The following is a 25777-nucleotide window of genomic DNA, read 5'->3' as shown; positions in this document are numbered from 1 at the left end:
GGTGTTTTACTCTTTTCTCTTCTTTTAAAAATAGCCTATTTAAAAATGACTTTAAAACATGTCATTCAGAATTATTATTTGAGTTCATTCTTAGGTGTACATATAAAACTGTTTTTCTTAAGAGATTGAAATCAAGTGTCTTATTCTGATTTTTCCCCCCAACTTTTTAAATGAAATTTTTTAAACGTATAGAAAAATTGAGAGCACTCTGTACCACCCAGATTCTCCAGTTCATATTTTTCTATATATGCTTTATCATTATCTATAATGTGTCCATTCATCATTCATCTTGTTTTTAGACAAATTTCAAAGTAAGTTGTAGGCATCAGTCCACTTTACTTACCTTTAGCACTTCACCTTGCATGGTGTTAACTAGAGTGCATTCTTTGTGTATGGGTTGGTTTTGTTGGTGTTTTTTAGGTTGAATTTATCTGCAATGAAATGCGCAAATCTTAAGTATGCCATTCAGTGAGTTTTGGCAAATGTACATTTCATGTAACCTGAACTCCTGTTAAGAGAGCATTTCCTCCTTCTTAGAAAGTTGCCTCAAATTCCTTCTCAGTTATTCCCTTTCTGCTCCCCCAGCCCCCATGCAACTACTGAGTTCTGAGTTTTCACCATAGATCACTTCTGCATGTTCAAGAACTTCATATCAATGGAAACATACAGTATTTACTCTTCTATGTAAATAAAGCTGCTTTTCTTCAGCATATTGTCTTTTGAGATTTATCCATGTTTTTGCATGAATCACTAGTTCATTCTTTTTTTATTGCTCAGTAGTATGACATTATGTAAATAAACCACATTTGTTTATTTATTCCCTTGTTGCTGGACACCTTGGTTGTATCCTGTTCAGGGCTAATGTAAATAAACATCTACAGACATTTTCGTGTAAATCTTTTGTGGCATGTTCTATTTCTCAATATTTTTATAATTAAACTGTTTTCCAAAAGTCACTTTTATTATTGTCTCATCACCATGCCAGGTATATGTTAGTAGTTTGATTGCTGGGCCTCATGTTCAGTTAGTGACCTTTTCATACACACTCTTCTTAGGGAAGAAGATGTCACAAAGACCATGTATCCTCCACCAGTTACCAGCAGTGTCCCCCTGTCCAGAGATCCTGATGAGAAAAAACTAGACCTTATCTGTGATGCTATGAGAGCAGCCATGGAGAGCATAAATCCTCACAAGTATGTATGTTGTTGCTAATTAGCATCTTTTGAATAAGAGAAGTATATAATTGTCCTTGTCCAGTGTATTCATCCTTCTCATTCTCATGTTCTTCACTTCCTCAGGTACTGCCTATCAATACTCACGTCTCACATCAAGAAAACCACCCCAGAACTGGAAATTGTGCTGCAGAAGGTACACGAGCTTCAAGGTAGTGACCTGCTCACAGAGAAAGTGCTTAAAGTGGTCTTAACTATCGCCAGTCTTCTGCAGATGACCATTATCATGCCATTGCATGTCACAGATTTAATATGTGGCCCTTTGGTCACCATTTTAAGACCTCTGTCAATTTTTTTTGGTGCTGCCATACGAGCATGTATAAAAGAGTGAAAAGTATATATTCATCTGGTATCCAGTTCTGTCAGAAAAATTTATTACTCTGTCTTTTTGATTATGTCGCTGGGTCTGTGGGTTTTTTCCTCAAATAGTTTTGTGTTTTGTTTTCTAAACAGTGACAGGAAAACCTCCCTCTGTTCCTGATGCTGTGGGTGCTGAAGAAGCCTTGAAATATTTGTTGCTTCTGGTAGATGTTAATGAATTATATGATCATTCTCTGGGGACCTATGACTTTGATTTGGTCCTCATGGTGGCTGAGAAGTCACAGAAGGTATTTGGAGTTACTACTTTTATATCATTCGGGTTCTTATTTATATAATCATGGTAATATGAAAGCCTGCTCCTGATAGTACAGTATCTTTTCTGATGTTACCCTATGAGTACAGGACTGGAGACAGATCTCTGAGTCTCCAGGGTCCATGCTCCTAGGCCTCATTCTCTATCAGAGCTCTTCATTTATCAAAGGGTTTTAATTGCTAGGTTAAGGAACTGAAGTTACATGGTTATTTTAAGATTATATGCATATGTATGAAGTAATCTTTCTCTTATAAGGGAAGCATAACAAGTGTTCATATTTCACTCTAGTTCTTTATCACATAGCTCTTTTTTCCAGTAGAGAGTGGGCACATGGAGCTTGGAAAGGCCTAGGGCCTCTTTTCCCACCTTGGTACTTATGCTATGGTCAAAAAGTTTGAGCACCACTGGTCTGTTTTTTTGCAACCTGATCTGTACCCCTATCAGTCCTTTCTTTGCTGTTGCCAGAGTGATCTTTCCAAAATGGGATTTTTTTTTTTTTTTTTTTTTTGAAACAGAGTATCACTCTATCACCCAGGCTAGACTGCCATGGCACCAGCCTAGCTCACAGCAACCTCAAACTGCTGTGTTCCAGCAATCCTCCAGCCACAGCCTCCTGAGGAGCTGGGGCTACAGGCGCACATCACAATGCCTGGCTAATTTTTCTATTATTAGTAGAGATGGGGTCTCACTCTTGCTCAGGCTGGTCTTGAACTTCGGACCTCAAGCTATCCTCATGCCTCAGCCTCCCAGAGTGCTAGGATTACAGGCGTAAGCTACCATGCCTGGCCCAAAAAGAGAAATTTGATCCTTCATTCCTCTGCTTATAATCCTTCATAAGCTCCCCATTGCCCCTATGATAAAGTTCAGAAGCCATAATATTGCTTAGAAGTCCTTCCTTGATCTGGCCTCTGTGTATCTTTCTGCCATCTCTTGACATTGTCATTTTTTTGTCTGCCCATTGAGGAAAGATAGTGCTTTTGTCTCCCTTCCCCCGCACCACTACCAGCCACCACATGCTTTTGCAGGTGGCATTACTTCTGCCTCCCATGGGTTTCCACTACTCTTGCCGTCACCATTCATTGGGCTAATTTGTATTCATCTAGGTTGAAGGATGCTGAGGTGGCATCTTCCAGGTAAGCCATTCTTGCCTCCCTCCAGGGACTGGGTGAGATGGCCCTCCTATGTGCTTCTGTTGTTTCCTGGGCCTACCCCAGCATGCCACAATCTGACTATTTCTAGAGTGGAAGTTTCTTGAGGTTAAGGGTTATGTCGCATTCTTTGTGCTTATCAGATTCTGTTTGTTGATGGAATACGTTGGCTCAAAGTCATCCTCCATATCATGTGCATTTGATTATTTATTATCTTTTTTTGTTTTTTCCTGTATTCTTACATATATTCATCCTGTTTGCTTAGTGAAATTGGATTAAGAACAGGAAACACTTCTTCTTTAAGAAGAAAAAACTATTTGCTTACAGAGTTAGAGATGCACAGAGCTAGGGTTGGGGGTCCCAAAAAATACTAGGTTGGCAGAGCCTCAAAGTTTTGTGTCCAACTCAGTATAATTTTATTTTTGGTTTAACATGTGGTCTTTGCAAATGAAGGGCATGGAATGTCATAAAAATAGCACCAAAAGCAATGTCTTGCACTTTTAGGAGAAACTTAGAAGCATTTATTGAATATCTTCTAGTTTGGAACCTTGTTTTCCTTTTTTGGCTATGAAGTAAGTGATACTGTGAGACTTAGTTTATTATTTCAAATGTAAACTAATCATATGTGAAAGTATTTTTACCAAATGTTTGATGTATAGTTGACCCTTGAACAACACAGGTTTGAGCTACGTGGGTTCATCTATACACAGATTTTTAGAAATAAATATAATCAGCCCTCTGTATCCATAGGTTCCATATCCGCAACCAAATGCACATCAAAAGTACAGTATTTGTAGGATGTGAAACCGACGGATATGGAGGGCTAACTTCTTGCATAAGCTGGTTCCACAGGGCTGACTGCAGGACTTGAGTATGCTAAGATTTTGGTATTGGGGGTGTGTCTTGAAACCAATCCCCTGCAGATACTGGGGACTTAATTTTATATATTATATGATGTATACATTTAAAAATTATGTAGCTTTGGGTTTATTGCTATAATTAAATGTTATATATATCCATTTTGATATATAAATATCACAAATAATAAAGTTCTCTTTATTATGTATTTTTTTTAGGATCCCAAAGAATATCTTCCATTTCTTAATACACTTAAGAAAATGGAAACTAATTATCAGCGGTTTACTATAGACAAATACTTGAAGCGTTATGAAAAAGCCATTGGCCACCTTAGCAAATGCGGTAAGTGTGAGGATTAGTATGTTTATTTCTGTTTCAAATCTTCTTTGGAACTAGGTAAGGTATAAATCAAAATAACATGTTAGTGTAAACAGAGACTGATTTCAATTTCCACTCTTGAAAACTTTAACAATAATATATGTTCACCTATTTTGTCCTATGTTCAGAAAAGCTGAGGGTAGAGCAAATCACTTTAACCAACTGGTGGAGCTCCCTAGCTAAGAACACAGAGCAGATCCTTTTTGGGTTAAGAACGAACACCTCCTAAATTAACTGTGGTGTCTCAAAATCAAAACTGGTTGATGATTCACCCTTCCCTGTGGTCCTTGCAAACGTGAGGGAAACCGCGGATTGTCTGGAATGAGTGGCAAGGCCCCCTGCCCAGTGTTTGGAAAGACACGGTTTTAACTGGCAGTGATGGAGTAGAACAAGCACAGTGCTAGTTGTTCTGCTTCACCCCATCCCTGTCCTGTGCTGGAGCAGTTGTGATTCTTCACTAAGGACTGACATGGGGGCAAGGAAGAATCACCTGGGATGTGTGTTAAGCATTCAGCTTCCAGCATCCTTGGAGAATCTGAGTCAGCTGGCCTGGGATAGGTCTGAGGTGTACATAGGTTAATAAGCGTCCCAGGGAGGTTGAGAAAATAGCTGAGTAGCTGGAACTCTTAAGGAGAAAGCTGATCCGAGTCAGTGCTTCTCCTACCTCAGAATCCACAATGGTACTCATTAAAAATTCAAATTCTTGGATTCTGTTTTCCAGGTACTCTGATTATGTGGGTCTTCAAGTCTCTCATTGATTTTGTTTGGGAAACATTGGTATAAATGAAGTCCATTGTGCTTCCTAAGTCTTAAGCTTGTGTTTGTGTGAATCTTATTCCTGCAGGACCAGAGTACTTCCCAGAATGCTTAAACTTAATAAAAGATAAAAATTTGTATAATGAAGCTCTGAAGTTATATCCACCAAACTCGCAGCAGTACAAGGTATGTGGAATGTGAAATGAGGCTTTCATGATTTCGCTCTGTGCATAAAAGGGGTGAGGATCTTGAGTTCATAATACTGTCCTTGGTTTCAAGGTTCATCTTAAAAACTAATTAGCTTCATCTTGAACTGCTTATCTGTGAGAATGGTGCTGACCTGTTCTGAAGAAATTGCCCAGGCAGGAATTTGGTGGTAGTTCTTGTTTGGTTTTATTTTTTTTTTCATTGCTATATTATTCCCACTGTCCAGAATAGTGCATATGTAGGCACTTAGTGATTTTTTGTTGAGTCAATAAATAGGACATCCTCAGTAGTTTTGAATGGAAAAATGATTGCACTAACTGATCAACCGTAAGATTTTCCCAAGTAATTCAAGAGCATTTCAAGTGTGGTGACTCAGGCTTCTACACGGGAGCTGTATTGCATTTCTTCATTGACTCCAAACCTCCTCTTGTTATAGGATATCAGCATTGCTTATGGGGAACACCTGATGCAGGAGCACATGTATGAGCCGGCGGGGCTCGTGTTTGCTCGATGCAGTGCCCACGAAAAAGCTCTCTCGGCCTTTCTGACTTGTGGCAGCTGGAAGCAAGCCCTCTGTGTGGCAGCCCAGCTTAACTTGACCAAAGACCAGCTGGCTGGCCTTGCCAGAACCCTGGCAGGTAAGTGTGGTCATTTATTTATCTACCTCTATAAAGGTTTTTTCTTTCTTTCTTTGTTTTGTTTTGTTTTGTTTGGTAATTCTGCAAATAAATTTAGGGCAGCAAAGCTTGAGGTATTTTCATACTCACTGATAAAAATTAGTTTAGAATGGTTTATTAAGTAGGGTAAAGGTTAAGGTGCTGAAACGAGAGCCCCAAAATGCAGTGACATAATAAAAAAGGCAGTTTATTTCTTTCTAACGTAGAGACTGACAGGTCGTTTCATTGTGTGGCTCTGCAGCGTTTTAGGCAGAGGATTGTAGCTGGGTTATCTCTACATTTTCATTTCAGTCCTTGGAAAGGGGGAAAAGCTAGAGTAATGGGAAAACGCTTTACCTTTAATTAATTTAGAAATGACCTAGAAGTTAAACTATCATTTTTACTTCTCATTTACTGAAATTTACATGATATGGCCACACCTAATACTATATAGCTGGGAGTCCATGCGCCCTGTAAGAAGGTAAAGATGAATTTTGGGATGGACCATTCTGGTGTTGGCAGTAAATCATTGGAAACTATAGTAGCAATGGTCAGGAATGAGGTGAAAGAAAATGACAGATGAATAGGCAGCCTGAAAGCAAAAGCAGTTTAGCTGCTTCAGGGTCTAGCTAGAGATTGCCTGAACCAGAGGTGAGGCTAGCAGAGTGTGATTTCTTAGAGTGGAGGAGAGGTTAAGGATGCCTGTGAAAAGAGTTGAGTAGGGCCTCTGGCCCTCTCAGCAGTTCTTGAATTGAAGTAAAGGAATGATTGATATATTTTTTCTCCTACCTTTTAAAAAATATTGTAAATATTATTGTAGTCTAAAAAAAACAAGACTCCTGAAAAAATTCCAAATTATATCCTGTTAAATTTTATATACACATCCTCCTTTGTTACTTGCATTGTTCCTTCTTTCTTAGATTATAAAAATGTACGAGATTATCACGTTTCTTTTTGTGGTTATTAGATCTGTGGTCTCATCTATAATCCCTCTCAGTTTCCAAGGTGCACTTTTAATTATCTATTCTGGCTCCATTGTTACTTCCGCTTTAGAAACTTATGTTATTGGTAGTATATGCCTTAGTTTATTATGCCTTCTAGCTCTGTTCTTGGGATCTATTGTCTTCTCTTATGTTCTTTACAACTCTCAGCTTGCTATTTACCATGGCTAATGATGGAGTATACATAGTTCTCTCAGATGTTTAGCAAAAAAAGGTGGGGAGGGCAATGGTCAAAGATTTTTTTTTTTCCCTGGGAGAACAGAGTGGTCAAGGACTTGTGAGAAATGTTATCCAGCGGAGTCACTTTGTATGCACATTTAACTCAGGCAGTTTACACAAACCAGGAAAAGAAAGAAAACTATTTAAATAGTGGAGGTGATTCTACCTTTTTTTTTCCCCCAGCGATTACATGCTCTGGAGGGGGCATGAGATGAGAGACATAGTAAACCTCAGGGTCTGCGTGTCCCTCTGGTGTGCTTTATTTCTAATGGGCCAAGAGTGACTAGGATCTAAAGACACTGCGTGACTACCCAAGCATCAATCAGCTACCTCCATCTAGTGCTCAACCAAAGAAACAGCAGTCTCTTCCTGTTAAGGGAAGAAATAGGTTAGTCAGAGATCCTCGGTCAGTTTCCCATATGCGTGCCTTTAGAAGCATTTTTCAAGACTAATTCTGACTATATCTGATTTTCAAATCCTGTGTTACATTTAGATGCTAACTACCATTTAAGGTAGAACTCAGTGGTATATATATCTGGTCTCCTCACAGAAATTCACAAAATACATAGTTTGATACATATTATAAAAAAGACATTAAAGAATCTCTTCAGCCAAAGAATCTATTTAATTTTGCTGTCAAATACTTACTGTCTTTTCAGAAAAGCTAGTTGAGAAGAGGAAGCACGTTGATGCAGCCGTAGTTCTGGAACAGTATGCCCAGGTAAATTCAGTTCCTCCCTTCTAAAACCCCCCAGTGAACAAGAAAGAACTTCTCAGTTACACCTTACTGATCATGAAAAATAAAGGAACTATGAATAATTGTGCAGTCCAGAAATAGTGTTTGCCTTGAAGGTTTTCCATATTGGTGGTTTGACTTGGAAATCTAAATTCAGTACATCTCTAAATAGTAAGTTTTGTGAGGTAGAATACCACAGGGGCGTACTATAATATATACTAGTGGTTTGACCGTGGTAGAAAGTACTAAATTAAATCTCAAGGTAGTTGTGCTTTTGTTGTTAACTTCACCAAAGTAGAAACAGTGAGAAGGGACCATTATAAAACAAAGTAATTGGACATTATATTCTCTTTTGTCTCTTATTCCCATTCTCTCTGTTGGAAAATCTTTTTTTACCTCAGGCAGCTTGAGGGGTCCCATTTTTATAGCAGATTATAAGGATAAGTGCCCATATGAGCTTTTAATAGAATTATAGGATTCATTATGAAAATAATAAAACTACACTGACACTGGCCACAGACTGAACAGTAGGTAAGTACACAGCTGACTCCAGGAATTACTGCCTTGTAAAGAAAGTTTTGGCCTTTGATAAAAGTATTTTTTATAGTTGTTACTGGTGGGCACATTTACATAACATAATTGTGCTTTTAAAATATTTCAGTATCTCTCGTAGTAAGAGTAGGTGAAAGAAGATAACTAAAATTTTGCATTATTAGATCCTGGAGAGAAAGTATGTTGGGTGAATGAGTTAAAAACATCAATGAATAGAACATACCTAAGAGAATAGAGGTTGGAGTGGAAAGATATCACCTAAGAGGGTTAATTAAATGGATAAGATGCCACCATCTTTTTTTTCATTGTAAATGAAGATTAATTTATGAAATTATTTTGCATAATTTACATATAATAAAATGATATGTTGTACAACTAAGGTATAATTTACATATAATAAAATCAATGCACCAATTTAGAATGAGTCGTATGCATTTTGACCAGTGTTTACAGTTGTGTAACCACCACCACACTCAATGATAATAGAACATAGTTCTAACTCCCCAAAAAGTTCTCTGCCTTCTTTTTTACAGTATTCTCCCTCCACTTCTAGCCTCTGGCAACCACTGGTCTACTTTCTGTCACTAAAGTTTTGCTTTATTTAGAATTTCATAAGAATAGAACCATATGGCATTGTAGTGTTTTTTTTTTGTCTCACATAATACATTTGAGATTCATCCATGTTGTAGTTTTTTATTGCTGAATAATGTATTGCATGGATATATCAGAAATATGTGGATCCATTCACCAGTTGATGTACATTTAGTTTGTTTTCAGTGTGAGGTTATCATTTATAAATAAAGCAGCTTGAACATTCTAGTATATGTCTTTGGGGGGATAGGAGTGGGAATACTAGGTTACACAGTAAGTGGATATTTAACTTTATAAGGAGCTGCAGAACTTCTCTGCAGTGGCTGTACCATTTTGTGTTCCCACCAGCGATGAATCAGTGCCTCTATTGCTCCTCTGCTCACCAACACTGGGTGTATTAATTACTGTGACACTAGGCATACTCCTTGTGGCTGTGTAACAACTTACCTCCAAGGCCAGGCGAGGTGGCTCACGCCTGTAATCCTAGCACTCTGGGAGGCCGAGGCGGGTGGATCACTCGAGGTCAGGAGTTCGAGACCAGCCTGAGCAAGAGCGAGACCCCCATCTCTACTAAAAATAGAAAAAAATTATCTGGCCTACTAAAAATATATATAGAAAAAATTAGCTGGGCATGGGGGTACATGCCTGTAGTCCCAGCTGCTCGGGAGGCTGAGGCAGTAGGATCGCTTAAGCCCGGGAGTTTGAGGTTGTTGTGAGCTAGGCTGACGCCATGGCACTCACTCTAGCCCAGGCAACAGAGCGAGACTCTGTCTCAAAAAAAAAAAAAAAAAGCAATTTACCTCAAAACTCAGCAGCTTCAAACAATAAACAACCATTACTTCACTTTTTCTATGGGTCAAGAATCTGGGCAGGGACTTTGCTAGGGTCCTATGGCTCAAGCTCTTTGACGAGGCTGCAATTAAGTTGTTGGCCAGGGCTGGAGTCATCTCATGATCTCATGGCTAGATTAGGGTTTTTTGTTTTGTTTTTTTTATTCTAATTTTTGGTTACTAGTATATAGCTGATTTTTTCTTTTTTTTTTTCTTTTTTTATTTGGTATATTGACCTGTATCCTGTAACCTTGTTAAACTCATTCTAGAAGCTTTTGAGTACATTCTCTAAGACTTTCTGCATTAAAAAAAATGAACATGTTTTCTATGAATAAAGACAGTGTTACATCTTCCTTACAATTTATATTTCTTTATATATATTTTTTCTATCCTTATTGCATTTGCTAGGACTTGCAGTACAGTGTTGAATAGAAATGGTAAGAGTGGACATCCTTGCCTTTTCCCCAGTATTAGGGGGGGAAATTCAGTCTTTTATTATTAAGTATAATGTTTGCTTTTTTTAGTGTGCTCTATTGCAGGTGTTGACAAACTACAGACTGCTGCAAATCAAGCATGCCACCTGGTTTTGTAAATAAAGTTTTATTGGAACACAGCCATGACCATTTGTTTACATATTGTGTATGGCTGCTTTTATACTGTAACAATAGGGTTAAGTAAAAAGTTGTGGCAGAGATGGTTTGGCCCACGGAGGCTCTCTAGCCTTTTATATAAATTTGCCAATTCCTGCCCTCTTGGGTTCAGGAAATCTTCTATTTTAGGTCTGAGATTTTTTTTTTTTTAAATCATAAATGGTTGTTGAATTTTGTCAAATGTGTTTTCAACTATGATGTGGTTTTTCGTTTTTAGACCAGAGTGATATGGTAAATCACATTAATTGATTTTTCATTATTAAACCAACCTTGCGTTAAAGCCAACTTGGTCATCATCTATTGTCCTTTTTTATATTAGTAGATTAGATTTGCTAAAATTTTTTTGAGGATTTTTGTGTTTGTGTTTATGAGGGATATTGGTCTGTAGTTTTCCTATGTCTTTGTCAGGTTTTGGTGTCAGGATAATGCTGCTCTTATAAAATATGGGGAAGTGTTCCTTACTCTTCTGTTATCTGGAATAGTTTGTGTAGAATTGATGTGAGGAGCTGGCTCCTGGTTAAAAATCTGTATGTGATTTTTCAGACTTGACCATAAGCAGTTACAGACTTTCACTAGGAGGCCGCATGGGGAAAAGCCACCCTCCTCATGCCAGACTTGGTGTACTGCCAATGCATTAGAGTTTCTAAAGGGAGTTGCAGTCAAGGACTCAGGCCCCCCTGCCGGTCTTGCTCTTTGTACAGTGTTTGTATTCCCAGCCCTGGCGCCTTCATTCCTAGGTCTCTTTATCTGAGGCCTTCCAAGGTCATCTTCGGGCACCTCTGCCAAGACCTCCTTATACAGGGAGGAGTGGGAAACCTTGAAGACACTTTTTCCCACTCTGACTCACTACCCAGTATTTTTCCACTCCTAGCCCTCCCTCTTTGTGCCCCCACCCCCAAGGCCAATAAAACTGCTGAAGCTTTTTGTTTCAGTCTCCCTGAACAGTGAGACAACCCTCACATCTGTGCTGATCCACCTGACCCTCAGCCAGTGTTGTTCCTTGGGGAAGGATGGAACACAGAGAGTTGGCACTTTCTCTGGTTTTAGCCTTCAATGATTAAAGGCTTAACTCTTTCATTTGGGGCTTGTTGCTTTAATCAGCTACTCTGACACCAGTGCTCTTTCCCCCAGATCAGCTGAGCTCCTGACATATTTTTTTTCCCTTAAATGTTTAGTAGAATTTACCAATAAAGCTATCTGGGCCTGGATTTTTCTTTGTTGAAAATTTTTCATGGTGAATTCAGTTTCTTTAGTAGACATAAACCTATTCAAGTTATCTGTTTCTTCTGGAGTGAGCATTTGGTCTTTCTGGAATGAGTCTTTCAAGGAATTTGTTCATTTCATCTAAATTAGATTTATTGGCATCAAGGGTTTTTTTGGCATAAAGTTTTATTTTTTTGGAGTGAGAGTCTCGCTCTGTTGTCCTGGCTAGAGTGCAGTGGCATCATCATAGCTCATTGCAACCTCAAAACTCCTGGGCTCAAGTAATCCTCCTGCCTCAGCCTCCCGAGTAGCTAGGACTATAGGCGTGCACCACACGTATTGGCATAAAGTTGTCTGCAGTATTCTCTTATCCTTTTATCATCCATAGGGTCTATGGTGACGTCCAGTCTTTCATCCCATTTATTGGTTATTTGTATCTTCTTTTTTTCTGATCATTCTGGCTAGAGGTTTATCAATTTTATTGATCTTTAAAAAACAATGACCTATTTTATTTTTTTCTCTATTATTTTTCTGTATTCCATTTCATTAATTTCTCTTATTTCCTACGTATTGCTTGCTTTGGGTTAAATTTACATTTTGGGGCTTAAAATCATTGATACTTTTCCTACTTTCTATTAATAGTTTAAGCATATAATACTATAATTTCTCTCAAGCACTGTTTTAGCCACATCTGACAAATTTTGACACACTGTGTCTACATTTACTAATTTTCCTTATGATTTCTTCATAGACCCATGGGTTATTTGGAAGTATGTATTTAACTTGCAGATATTTGGAGATTTTCTAACCTTTTTCTGTTATTAATTTCTACATTAATTCTCTTGGGAATAGAGAGCATATTTTTTTTATTAATTCAGTACTCAATGTGTGGCCCAGAATATGGTCTCTTTAACAGAATGATGTTTGTGTACTTGAAAAGAACGTGAAATCTACTGTTAATAGATGGAGTGTTCTAGAAATGTCAATTAGGTTATGTTGGTTGATCGTGCTGTCCTAGTTTCTTATATCTTTATTGATTGTTCTTACTGCTTGCTCTGTCAGTTACTGGGAAAGAAAGAGTGTTAAAATCTCCAACTGCAAAAGTGTATTTTCCTGGGAGGCTAAGGTGGGAGTATCACTTGAGGTCAGGAGTTGCAGACCACCTTGAGCAAGAATGAGACCCCGTCTTGACAAAAAATAGAAAAATTAGCTAGGCATGGTGGTGTGCATCTGTAGTCCCAGCTACTCGGAAGGCTGGGGCAGGAGGATTACTTGAGCCCAAGAGTTTGAGTATGCTGTGAGCTATGATGACACCACTGCACTCTAGCCAGGGTGACAGAGCGAGATTCTGTATCAAAAAAAAAAAAAAAAGTATATTTGCATATTTCTTATTTAATTCTGCCATTCTTTGCTTCATGTATTTTGAGGCTCTGTTCTGTGAATAAATGTTTATGATTATATTTTAGATGAATTCATTATGGGATCCCTCTTTATCCCTGTTAATATTCCTTATTCTAGAATCTACTCCCTGAGTTTTTAATTTAGCCCTTCCGGCTTTCTTTTCATTAATATTTTTGTGCCATATTTTTTTCCATCTTTTTACTTTTAATCTACGTATATGTAGTCTTTATGTTTAAGGAGGGTTTCTTGTTGACAGCATATAGTTGGTTCCTGTTTTTATATTATTTGACAAGCTCTGCCTTTTAATTAGAGTGTTTAGACCATTTTCACTTAATATGATTACCAGTATACTTGGATTTAAACTTGCCATCTTGCTGTTGGTTTTTTGTCTGTCTCATTAATTCTTTGTTTCTTCTTTTCTCCTTTCTTTCATCTTTTGGATTTAGTATTTTTCATAATTCCATTTTATCTCTACTATTGGCTTATTAGCTATATTCTTTGTTTTAATATTTTAGTGGTTGCTCTAGGATTTACAATAGATATCATTAATTGACAATAGTTTACCTTCAAATAATAGTATACCACTTCATATATAGAGTAAGAACCTTCCTTAAAAGGGTATACTTCCATTCTGCCTGCTATTCCTTTGTGCTATTCTTTCTAACATTTTAATTCTACATATATTGTAAACTCCATGATTTGTTACTGCTTTTGCTTTAACTGATCAATTATTGTTTAAGGGAATTTAAAAATGACCCCAAGTTTTCTTCCATATTTCTTCTTTTTTCCAAGAGAAACTGGAAATGTGGATTTTTATTTGATATTACCTGAGTTTTAAAAAATTGCAGGCCATTCAAAATGGATCAACAACCTCAATTTAAGAGCTAAAACTATAAAACTCTTAGAAGAAAACATAGGGGTAAATCTTTGACTTGGAGTTTGCAATGGATTTTTAGAATTAACACCAAAAGCACAAGCAATAAAATAAAAAGTTGATAAATTGCACCTCGTAAAAATTAAGAACTTTAGACATCAAGGACGTTGTCAAGAATGTGAAAAGACAATCTATAGAATGGAAGAAAATATTTACAAATCCCATATCTGATAAGGGCTTAATATCCAGAGTATGTAAAGAACTCCTATTATAACTCAACAATAAAAAACCAGATAAGCCAATGTAAAAATGGGCAAAGGACTTGAATAGATATTTCTCCAGAGAGGATACAAATGGCCAACAAACGCATGAAAAGATGTTCAACATCATTGGTCATTAAGGAAGTGCAAATCAAAACTACAATGGACTGTCACTTAATGGCTCTAATCAAAAAAAAAAAAAAAGGAAATAAGCCAGTCACAAAAAGATAAATACTCTATGATTCCAATTATTTGTGGTACCTAGAGTACTCAGATTCATAGAGACAGAAAGTATAAGGGTGGTTGCCATGGGTTGGGAGTAGGGGGAATGGGTATTGTTGTTTAATGGGTATAGAATTTAAGTTTTGGGAGATGTAAAGAGTTCTGGAGATTGGTTGCATAATCATGTGAATGTGATTAACATTAACTGAATGGTACTTAAAAATAATTAAGATGGTAGATTTTATGGATATTTTGCCACAGTTAAATGGGGGAAAAAAAGGAAAATAAATGTTGGCAAGGATGTGGAGAAATAAGAACCCTCGAACATTGTTGGTAGAGATGTCAAATTGTGCAGTTGCTGTGGAAAACAATTTGGCAGTTCCTCAAAGGGGTAAACACTGAATTGGGTCTTTAGGTATATACTTAGAAATGAAAACATGTCCACAAATAACTTACTATATGCATGTTTATGGCAGCATTATACATAGTAGCTACAAGGTGGAAACAACCCAAATGTCTCACAGTGGATGAATGAATAAATAGTGATACATACATACAATGGAATATTATTCATCCGTAAAAAGGAACAAAGAACTGATACATGCTACAACTTGAGTGAACCTCCAAAATGTTTTACTAAGTGAAATAAGCCAGACATAAAAGGTTACCTCATATATGATTCATTTTATGTGATATATCCGGAAGAAGCAAATCCATAGACACAACTAGCAGATTAGAGGTTACCAGGGGATGGAGGGTGTGGGAAAGGGGAAGTGGTTACTTAATGGGTATGAGGTGTTTTTATGGATTGATGAAAAACTTTTTTTTTTTTTTTTTTTCATTTTTCTCCACCCATCCCCATCCCCCATCTTCTCTCCCTAACACCTCCCTCCATCAAAAATCTTTTGAAGGTAGAGAGGACACAACTTGGGGAATACAGTAAATACCACCGATTGTACACTTTAAAATGATTAATTGTATTATGTGAATTCCACCTCTATAAAACACACACATGGAGATGAAACAGCATATCTGCACATCCTATTATGTCCCTTTGTGGGTTGGGGTATGGGAAGAAAATATTTAATCTTTTTAGAGTATAATAGTATATACATATTATATGTTGTTTAAAATGCTGAAAGCAAATGTAAGAAAATAAAAATAGCTTATTTCTAATACTCCAAGATTGGTATTTTGAGCACCTCATATTTATTTCCATAGTTTTTTCTATGCATGCATATATGTATTTTCAATGAAAATAAAATTGTATTCTGTTTTTAATTTGCTTTGTGTTATCTTCATCTTGTGAACACATTTTAATTTTATCTAATAATCAATATTTGAATTTCTCCAATGATTCTTAAAATATAGGGCTGTATATTGAGTTTTGTATCTTATGTCCTTTAAATATCTTTTAATTTAATGTACACCTCCTTGCCACCTTTTTTATGACAGTGAATATTTGAGGAAACCAACTGATTGTCTTATATATTTCATCTTTTAAAAATATGTTAAGTTTTATATGACTTATAAGTATATTAAATAATTATATATTGGGGCACATGATGAAAACCTTTTTACTGATAAGGGTACAGTATCAAAACTTTCTGAAGACTATAGAGTATGAGATGTTGATTACACTAATTTTTTAGTTTCCTGTAAGTTTAAAGTTTTTCAAAATAAAAAGAAAAAAATAAGCATTTTAAAAGAGCAAACAAAAAAAATGTTTAGAAGATTACTGTTCTAGTCCATCATATTTTCAATTTTGGAGCCCACTTAAACCTGCAGAGTCAAACTTGATGATAAAGCTGGACAATGATCATTTTTAATAGATCTTTCTGGTGGTTTTGATGTCCAGGGATGTAGAGATATGATGCTTACCTTGTGTTGTGTCATTACGTCCAGAATACACACTCCTTTCTCTACTGCATCAATATTTATGGAGCATGGACTCTAGGTCAGGCACCATCCTAAGAACTGGGAGCGTAAGGGATAAGGCTGGCCAGGAAGATAGAGGCAGACCTGTGGGCAGTTTACAGTTGATTGTGATGAGCATCTGATCTGCTTGCTCCATTCACCTGTTGTCTTCCTTACTGTTACCTTGTCAGGATTATGAAGAAGCTGTGCTCTTGCTGTTAGAAGGAGCTGCCTGGGAAGAAGCTCTGAGGCTGGTAAGAGAATTTTTTAAATCCGCCATATGTCAGTTGCTAAGTAGAGAGGGTGAGCGTGTACACGCAAGAGAGTTCAGGTCAGGTGGGAATTGTCTTCTGAGGTTAGTGCAATTAAGTATTAGGTCATTAAGTATGAAATGTCTGACTTCAAATCAGAAGTGTAGTTTATTATATCTCAAACAAGAAGCAGTACAACTAATCAAAGTATGCTCTCAAAGTACCAATACAGTTTTGCCATCTTTTTTTTCTTTTTGAGACAGAGTCTCCCTCTGTCACCCAGGTAGAGTGTAGTGGTATCATCATAGCTCACTGCAACTTCAAACTCCTGGGCTCAAACGATACTCCTGCCTCAGCCTCCTGAGTAGCTGAGACTACAGGCACGCACCATGATGCCCAGCTAATTTTTTTTTCTACTTTTAGTAGAGAGGGCATCTTGCTCTTGCTCAGGTTGGTCTTGAACTCCTGAGCTCAAGCAGTCCTCTCGCCTTAGCCTCCCAGAGTGCTAGGATTACAGGCATGAGCCACTGTGCCTGGCCCAGTTGTACCATCTTAACGATAGCTTGTTTATGCCAGCAGCGAAGCCTGGAGAGCCAGTGGCTATGAAATCACCAAAGGTGTTTTCCACAGCTTGTTGAGAATTGAATATTTTTCCTTGCAATAAGTGGTCCGAAGCCTGGAAGAAGTGGTAGTCAGCTGGTGCAAGGTCTGGTGAATACAGTGGATGACAGAGAGTTTCCAAGTCCAACTTCTGTAGTTTGAGCAGTGTTTGTGCAGCGTGGTCGAGTGTTGTCTTGCAAGAGGATTGGCCTGTCTCTATTGACCAATCTCAGCTGCTTAATTGCAAGCATCCTCATCATTTTGTTCAATCGGTTGCAGTAGACATCTGCTGTAATCAATTGACCAGGTTTCATGAAGGGGTAGTGGATAATACCAGCGCTGGACCACCAGACACCATTAGCTGTTTGGATGAATATTCGGTTTTCAACTGTGTTTTGGCACTTCATCTTGATCCAAGCATTGTGCTGAATACTTGCAGTTGTCAAAAAGAATCCATTTCTTGTCACACATAACTATACGATGTGGAAATGGTTCGCCTTTATGTCGTGACAGCAAAGAAAGGCAAGCTTCAAGACAATTTCTCTTCTGATGCTCATTTAATTCACGTGGAACCCATCTATCCAGCTTCTTCACCTTGCCGATTTGTTTCAAACGGTTCAATATTGTTGGGATAGTAACGTCAAACCTTGCTGCTAATTCATGCATAGGTCGAGATGTATTTGCTTCCAGTACAGCTTTCAGCCCATCATCATCCACTTTGGTGTCAGATTGCCCATGTGGCTCATTTTCAAGGTTAAAATCACGAGAACGGAACTTCTCAAACCATCAACATACTGTGTGTTCATTAGCGACATCCTTCCCAAACACTTTGTTGATATTTCAAGCTGTCTGCACTGCATTGGTTTCATGATGGAACTCATTTGAAAATAACACGAATTTTTCACTTATCCATGGTTTCACAAAAATTACTCTTAAAAAAAAAATTTGAAAGATAATCACAAGCCAAAACATGCATTTGAAAGACTGAAGATATACCTTCACAATAAAAATAAAACAAGAAGTATCAAAATGAAATGTCAAGAGATATACTGTCAAACTTAATACTTAAGGAAATATGTCATTTCATATATAATAACTTAATAGAAGTACGTCAGCTTCCCAGCCTAAGGATAAGCAGTATTTTTAAAAATGTTTTTAACATTTAGCCTTGATAATATTTGGAATTAGCTCTCCACATGTGAAACATACTGTTTTTTTACTGAAATGAGTTGAATTTCCTTGGCTGCCTTGGAGGAGGCCTGCTTTTTAGGAAAACATCCCGGTTACCTCTGAATATGATGCATGTCTTTCCAAGTATCTTACCTCTCCAGTGGCTAGAAGTTTTCCTGCCTAAAATTGATATGTTTTTCCTTCTAGGTATACAAATACAACAGACTGGATATTATAGAAACCAACATAAAGCCTTCCATTTTAGAAGGTGAGGGTTATATTTTAGATAGACTTCTTCATTTGGAAGTATAGAGAAGGGGAAAAGAGAGAGATGAGAGAGTCTCCCTCTGTTACTGCATTTTTAAATAATATGTTATGTAGACTTAATCAGAATTTCCCACTGGGTGTATTTAATTCTGACAAGAATTTTTTAATATGCTAAACTACTAGATGGCACACATAAAAGATTTGAATGTTAGAAAGCTATGACAAAATACAATTAAGAATCTTTATATTGGAGAATAGTTGGTAAATGTGAATATGAACTATATTATAATAGTATTCTATCAGTGATAAATTTCCTGCATTTAATAATTGTATGTGATTATGTAAGATAATATTCTATTCTTAAGAGAGAAATGCTGAAGTATTTAGGAGTGAAGGATCATATCTATAACTTACTCTCAAAAGGTTCCACAAAAGTAATAATGTGTGTGTGTATGTGTGCGCACGCGCACAGAGAAACAGGAAACAAAAAGATACAGTAAAATGTTAACAATTGGTAAATCTAGGTGAGGGGGTATATGTGTATTCATTGAACTACTATGACTTTTATGTAGATTTGGAATATTTCAAAATATAAAAAGTTTAAAAAAAACACCTGTGCAAATGAAGTGTATAATTCCTAGAGAACATATGAATATTACCAGTTCTAGAATACTCATATGGTCACTGTGACCCCTTAAAAGCAAGATGGAAAAGGAGGAGGACCTCAGTTTGATTTATAGAACTCTTAGGGAGTGAGGGCTGATTTTAAACTCTGCCTTTGTAAACGAGTCTACCCTGTAAGTAAAGTCTGGACTTTCTGACATTTACATGTGTTCACATCCTTACCCTACCTGTTCCTCCATTCCTTATCCTAATTAAAACTGTTGGTGAGGTACTTTTTGTATCATTCATTTTAGGTACCCCTAATTGGATACTGAAGGCATCATTCCTTGCATTATATCCATCCAGTCAGCCATTACTTAGATTTTTACTACTAATGAGAACCTAGAAAAATGCTGATAATTCATCTGTGTAGACCTTATATCTATTAATAAAATGTGGCCTTGGATAGTAGCATTTTGCTTTATTTCATATGTTTTATTAGTGTCATTTTTTTCTCTTGTATTTTTCCATTGGGCAGTAATTTCCAGAAATCATTAGATACATTTATTCCACACCCATGGGCATTTTGATGACTGTGTAGGAAGAAACAGTCAAGTATTCTTCCTCTTATCTTTGTTAACAGCTTCCTATGCACTCCTTTTATTTGCCAGTCCTCTCTTGGGTTAAATACCAAGTCTTCATTCTGGTGATTTTACAAGTTTAGTGGTAGAAGAGAGTATTCTGGGATGATGTTGATGGACTCTAAAATCTGGAATCTCAATCTCCAGTAAACTAATTCTCATTAAGCAAAAAGGTTGCCTGGAAGACCAGTAACCTCTTTATTTTTGTTGAATTCTAATCCTGCCCTCACCTCCCTCCCTCTTAGCTTTTTTCTGTTTGCTTAAACATCATACTCAAATTATTTTCCATTCTGCATCTCTAGCCCAGAAAAATTATATGGTATTTTTGGACTCTCAGACAACCACATTCAGTCGCCACAAGAAACGTTTACTGGTGGTTCGAAAGCTCAAGGAGCAAGCACAGCAGGTGAATCTGGGTAAGTGTCTGCATGAAGACCTTGAGACTTGCTGGGGAATGGGGGTGAGCAGCACCACACGTGGAGCTGTGTAGTGTTCCTCCTGCAATGGGGAAGTCTGAGGCCTTTGTGAACCCCCTTAGGGGCCGAGTATGTCTGTGTTTGTGCGTTGGGGAAGGGCTTGGGGGCAGTACCAGCCATGAATGAATGGATAAAGCTCTGCCAGACATCCTCCAGCCCCCCTCAACCAGAGCAGCTGACAACTTCTGTGTTTTACAAAATCCCTCGTTTCCAAAAAAAAAAAAAGAAAGAAAAAAGTTTGGTAAACTACTGATTTACAGTAATAACTGTATTTAATATTATTCATTTTGAGATCAACTTATTAATAATTTTCTTCTGTCCTTTGATATGTCCCAGTTGACTCTAGTCCATTCACCTCCCTGCAGGTAAACCCACATTAGCAGGCAATGTTTTCATCTACATCTGATTTTTCTTTTCCAGAAGATGAGGTGCTCCATGGTCAAGAGTCAGACCTCTTCTCTGAAACTAGCAGCATTGTGAGTGGCAGTGCGATGAGTGGCAGATACTCCCATAGTAACTCCAGGATATCAGCGTATGTATCAGATTATTCTGCACATTGATCATGTCCTGGGCATATGGAGAAAGTAGAACCAAATAGGTTGGTTTTCTACTAGGATGGTGCAATGGGATTGGGGAGGATATTCTTCAAGGCTACGTGGAAGTTGTGCAAAGTCTTTCCCGGCATATCTAACAGATTAGACTTAGCGCTGAAATGTTTTCTTCTGTGGCTTCATGGCCTGTGTGTTTGCCCATTACTGTGAGGCACTTCCACTGGGCACTCAATTAATATAATATCTGATTTTACTTGTTGAACAAATGTTAAGTGACCATAATGTGTAGGCTCTGAAAAAAATGAAAAGTTATGAGTAAAAAATATTTTAGACTGCTTTAATTCAGAATCAGAATTAGAAGAGATCATAAACAGAAGTCATCACACTTTTACTCAGTATAGTGATTTGTCAGAATTATTTTTCAACACTCATGCTAGATGCAGTGGATGTTACCAGAAACTTACAAGGAGATATGAGTTATAAGAGCTTATAGTCTTGCTTGGGAGACATTAAACGATGCAAGATTATATATTTAAACTGAATTGTGCTTTAGGAATTTAGAATGGAGGTCTGTGAAGTTGTGTGTGGTGATCAGAAACTGCAAGAAAGGCAATTAGAACTGGGCTTTTAAGAGTTGGGAAAAAGCTGAGTGTGGTGGCATGTACCTATAGTCACAGCTACATGGGAGGCTGAGGCAAGAGGATCGCTTGATCCTAGGAGTCTGAGGCTGTAGTGTGCTATGATCACACCTGTGAGTAGCTGTTGTGCTCCAACCTAGGTAACATAGCAAGAGCTCATCTCTTGCGGGGGAAAAAAGTTGGAGAGAGAAAATCCCATACAGAACAAATGACATGATTAAATAGACTTCTGAGGCAGGAAAGAATGGGATTCGTACATTATTATAATCAGATTCTGATCTGGTATGTCTTATCGCCTATTTAAATTTTATTTTGTTGCTTTTCAGTTTCCTAATTTTTTTTAATTTTAAAATTTAAGTTGGTGGTTCTTTCATTCCTTGTTCCAGCATACTGCATTTCCCCCTTATCCATGAGGGGAATATGTTCCAAGACCCCCAGTGAATGCCTGAAACCTCAAATAATACTAAACCCGAAATATGTTGTGTTTTCCTATACTATGTACCTTAATGATAAGGTTTAATTTATAAATTAGGCATAGCAAGAGATTAACAACAACTAATAATAAAGTGGAACAAGTATCACAATATGCCAGCATTACTCTTGCACCTTGGGGCCATTATTAAATAAAATAAGGGTTCCTTGGACACAAGCAGTGTCATACCGCAGCTGTTGGTCTGATCCCCTAAGGACTAACGGATGGGTAGTGTAGACAGCGTTGATATGCTAGACAAAGGGGGGATTCATGTTCTTGGCAGGATGGCATGAGATTTCATCATGTTACTCATAATGGTGCACAATTTAAAGCTTATGAATTGTCTATTTCTGGAATTTTCCATTTATTTTTTTCAGGCCATGATTGACCTTCAGTAGCTAAAACTATGGAAAGTGAAACTGCATAAAATGGGGAATACTGTATTACCAGATGTAACCTTATCTTACTCTGTATTTTGATCAAAACTTTAAGGCAAAAAATGACTCTTTAGGATTTTCCTTATTTCCTGCCTGTAAGACTTGCCCCTCCCAATTTTCTTTTCTGTGTTGCTTTAACACCTCATCATCCTTTTGCCCCAAAATACAAATATCGTCTGTAGACTCTCTGCCTTCCCAGAAACCTGGTGGCCAACAGGCATATTCATTTTGGTTTGTTCAGCACAGTGAAAGCCCCTTGTTAAACATCTCTCTAATTTCTAATAGGAGATCTTCTAAGAATCGCCGCAAAGCAGAGCGGAAGAAGCACAGCCTCAAAGAAGGGAGTCCGCTGGAGGATCTAGCCCTTTTGGAGGCACTGAATGAAGTGGTAGAGAACACTGAGAAATTGAAAGGTATATTCTCAATACTGATGATGATTTTTTGTTTGTTTGTTTTGACAGGGTCTCACCCTGTCACCTGGGCTAGAGTATAGTGGTGTCATTCCTCACTACAACCTCAAACTCTTGGGTTCTAGTGATCCTCCTGCCTGAGCCTCCTAAGAAGCTGGGACTACAGACTCGCGTTATGCCCAGCTAATTTTTCTATTTTTTATAGAGATGGGGATCTTGCTCTTCTGCTCAGGCAGGTGGTGGTGATTCTTGACCACAAAAAAATAGTAAACAGACAGACAGAATTCAGTAGATAATTAAGATACAAGTTTTCTAGTTTGACAGAAGATGAAAACTTTCAGCAGGAAGGGTCATTTCCACATACATTCCTGAAATAGTCCTTCTCAGCCGGTAACTGAGAAGCCTTCCTCTGTTTGGCATCCACCTAACGGAACTGTGAGAGATTAGCACTCAAGCCAGGATAAAGAACTGTGGGACACTGCTTCCTGCTTGGCCCCACTGTGTTTGTTTTTGTAGTAGATATGTTGAATTACTCCAGCATTTGTGAAGAAAGAAGAAAATGTGGGAGAATGCAACTGTAGTGTGATATTAGAAATTTTTGCTTGGGAAAGAAACTGTCTCTGTAGCTATGGGTCTATCAGTGGAGCTGGGGACACAACTTACCACTCTCTCACATTTCTTCTCTTTAGATGAAGTGTACCATATTTTAAAGGTACTTTTTCTTTTTGAGTTTGATGAGCAAGGAAGGGAGTTACAGAAGGCCTTTGAAGATACTCTGCAGTTGATGGAAAGGTCACTTCCGGAAATTTGGATTCTCACTGACCAGCAGAATTTAGCCACACCTGTAAGTTTTCTCAAGACAGCGTGCATTTTTTTCATCATTTTCACGTTATTTTCTTCATACAATCCCTTAAAAGTCAAAGCAGAAACTTTCCTATTCTTAATACATAATATGCCATAGTTAAATTATCTCCGATTTGTGTCAGTAAGAACATTTTACATTCGCCTATACAGTGATTAGTACTCCTTGGTGCAGGTTAGCGGGCTGTTACTTCTCCTCTCTGGGTGAAGCAGTTGTCGTGGAGGAGATAGGAAAGTCAGGTGGTTGCCCCTGGCCTTCAGTGAGGCTGGGATGGGGAGAGGGGAAAGATAGGATCAGAGTCGGCCTCTCACTTCCCAGTTCAGAACTCAAGGATGGGATCAAAGTCTTTAAAGGGACCCCAGACAATTGCTTTTCCTTTTGTTTTATGAAAAATTTGACTTGTCACTTCTATGTTGTTGTGATAAACTTTGCTAATTATATTTAAGGCTGAATCAGTTTTGTGTTCCATCAAGAAATCTAATGTTTTGTCATCTGGCTTATTGTTTACACCTCTGCCCACTCTTTTAGGAAATGGTGATAATTCTTCCCCTGTATGGTTTACTGGAATGTTTTAAAGGTTAAATAAGAGAGTGGATGTAAAAACACTTTACAAAGCATAGAAATAAAAGCAACTAAGAATCAGGACCCCCCCCCCCTTAAATTCTTGAATTTACTATGATAGATATTTCCTAGAAGAAATGTGATCATCTTCAAAACTGCAGTGGTTTTGAAGCTGATAGTTTTTTTATTTTTTATTTATTTATTTTTTTATTGTTAGAACAACTTAGCAAAATAAAATTCCAGTTTATTGTTGAACAACATTGATTCACACATAAACAGGCCTAAAAAAGAAAAAATAGCAGCTTCATAGACAAAAAAAAGAGAAAAAAGGAACCTTTTATCTTTGGCCTTTTTAACCATCTCATACAAACCAACTACTTACAGTACGGCTAAATATATACACAAAAAAGGTTACTGGAATGCTCAGAATAAGATTGTTTCATTGTTGTTTTTGCCTTTTTTGCGAGGTTTTTTTTTCTTTAAGATTATAATGAACATGGTCACACAGCAAGTAAAGTCAGAAGTAGGACAGAGAACACTCCAAAGGCTGGTTTGGTCATCTGAGACCATTAAAAATGGCTGACCCTAACAATATGTACAAAAAGTAAATAAAAAATACAAACAAATTTTTTTTTTTTTTAAATAGCTTCTAAGAAAAAAAAAAAGCAGGGCCTTGGAAGTTTTGATTCTTTTTTCCTCCCCTGTTGCAAATTCTTGTGGTTTTGGTTGGGTAGTAGAGAGTGCATGTCATCTGTAGGCAGCACTGCCCACGGTGGGCAGGCGGGTCTCTCTAAGGTGACCACGTTTAGATTCTGAGACAGGAAATGGAGAGTGAATAGGTCATGGTGGCTTTTTTTTTTTTTTTTTTAAGTTTAACTTTTCCTTTTTTGCTGTCTAGTCATCCTCATCCGTCTTCTGCTTCTTGGTGTCAACATCATCGTCCTCTTCTTCAGCTGCTTGTTGGTCTCTGGCGGCCTCAGCTTCCTCATCTTCATCTCCATCCTCTTCACCGTCACCTTCCTCCTCCCTCCTCCTCCCTCTTCCTCTTCCTCCCCACCTTCTTCCTCTTCTTCATCTACCTCATTGTCAGCCTTCTGCTCCCCACTTTCCTCATTAGTGGTCCCATTAGCCAGGGAACTGCTCTTCCATTTTCTGCCTTCTTGACAACTTCCTCCTTCTCCTTTAAGCCCCTGGTGGTGATCTCGGAGATGGTGTCCACGGCTGCCTCTGACATGGTGGGGCATCCAATGCAGGAGATGGAAAAGAAAGTGAGAGTTTGGGGACTCTGGCAATAAAGATGCTGGAGTCTGGGGGTTGAGGGGAGGGAGTAGTGACTGGTGAGTAGGGAAACCTGGGAACAATGCAAAGATGGGTTTTCACAGCAGCCAGTGGAGAGGGGGAGCTTAAAGCTGATAATAATGCTACCCCCGTGCCCTCCCCTCCCCTCCCCTCTTCTATTCCATGTATATTAACTTCTTAGACATTAACTTTATGAATCTTTTAGGGAAAAAGA

At 37.8% G+C, this 25777-nt stretch overlaps 1 protein-coding gene and 1 pseudogene across 2 annotated transcripts in view; one reads left to right on the top strand and one right to left on the bottom strand.

The window, feature by feature from the left end:
- ELP1 (elongator acetyltransferase complex subunit 1) overlaps positions 1-25777 on the top strand; it is a 64871-nt gene that overhangs the window by 32403 nt on the left and 6691 nt on the right. For both annotated transcript variants that reach the window (XM_069476649.1, XM_069476648.1), the window contains exons 23-35: positions 1056-1193; positions 1299-1384; positions 1686-1840; positions 4091-4214; positions 5095-5192; positions 5650-5851; positions 7749-7810; positions 16517-16579; positions 18554-18614; positions 20160-20273; positions 20754-20865; positions 22717-22844; positions 23531-23685. In XM_069476649.1, the coding sequence (XP_069332750.1) occupies positions 1056-1193; positions 1299-1384; positions 1686-1840; positions 4091-4214; positions 5095-5192; positions 5650-5851; positions 7749-7810; positions 16517-16579; positions 18554-18614; positions 20160-20273; positions 20754-20865; positions 22717-22844; positions 23531-23685 (1498 nt within the window). The remainder of the gene's footprint in view (positions 1-1055; positions 1194-1298; positions 1385-1685; positions 1841-4090; positions 4215-5094; positions 5193-5649; positions 5852-7748; positions 7811-16516; positions 16580-18553; positions 18615-20159; positions 20274-20753; positions 20866-22716; positions 22845-23530; positions 23686-25777) is intronic.
- LOC138387476 (prothymosin alpha-like) lies at positions 25159-25498 on the bottom strand (annotated as a pseudogene).

The sequence above is a fragment of the Eulemur rufifrons genome, chromosome 7 (assembly GCF_041146395.1).
Source record: "Eulemur rufifrons isolate Redbay chromosome 7, OSU_ERuf_1, whole genome shotgun sequence".
In the NCBI taxonomy this organism is placed as follows: Eukaryota; Metazoa; Chordata; class Mammalia; order Primates; family Lemuridae; genus Eulemur; species Eulemur rufifrons.
This window is presented reverse-complemented; position numbering and strand designations above follow the sequence as displayed.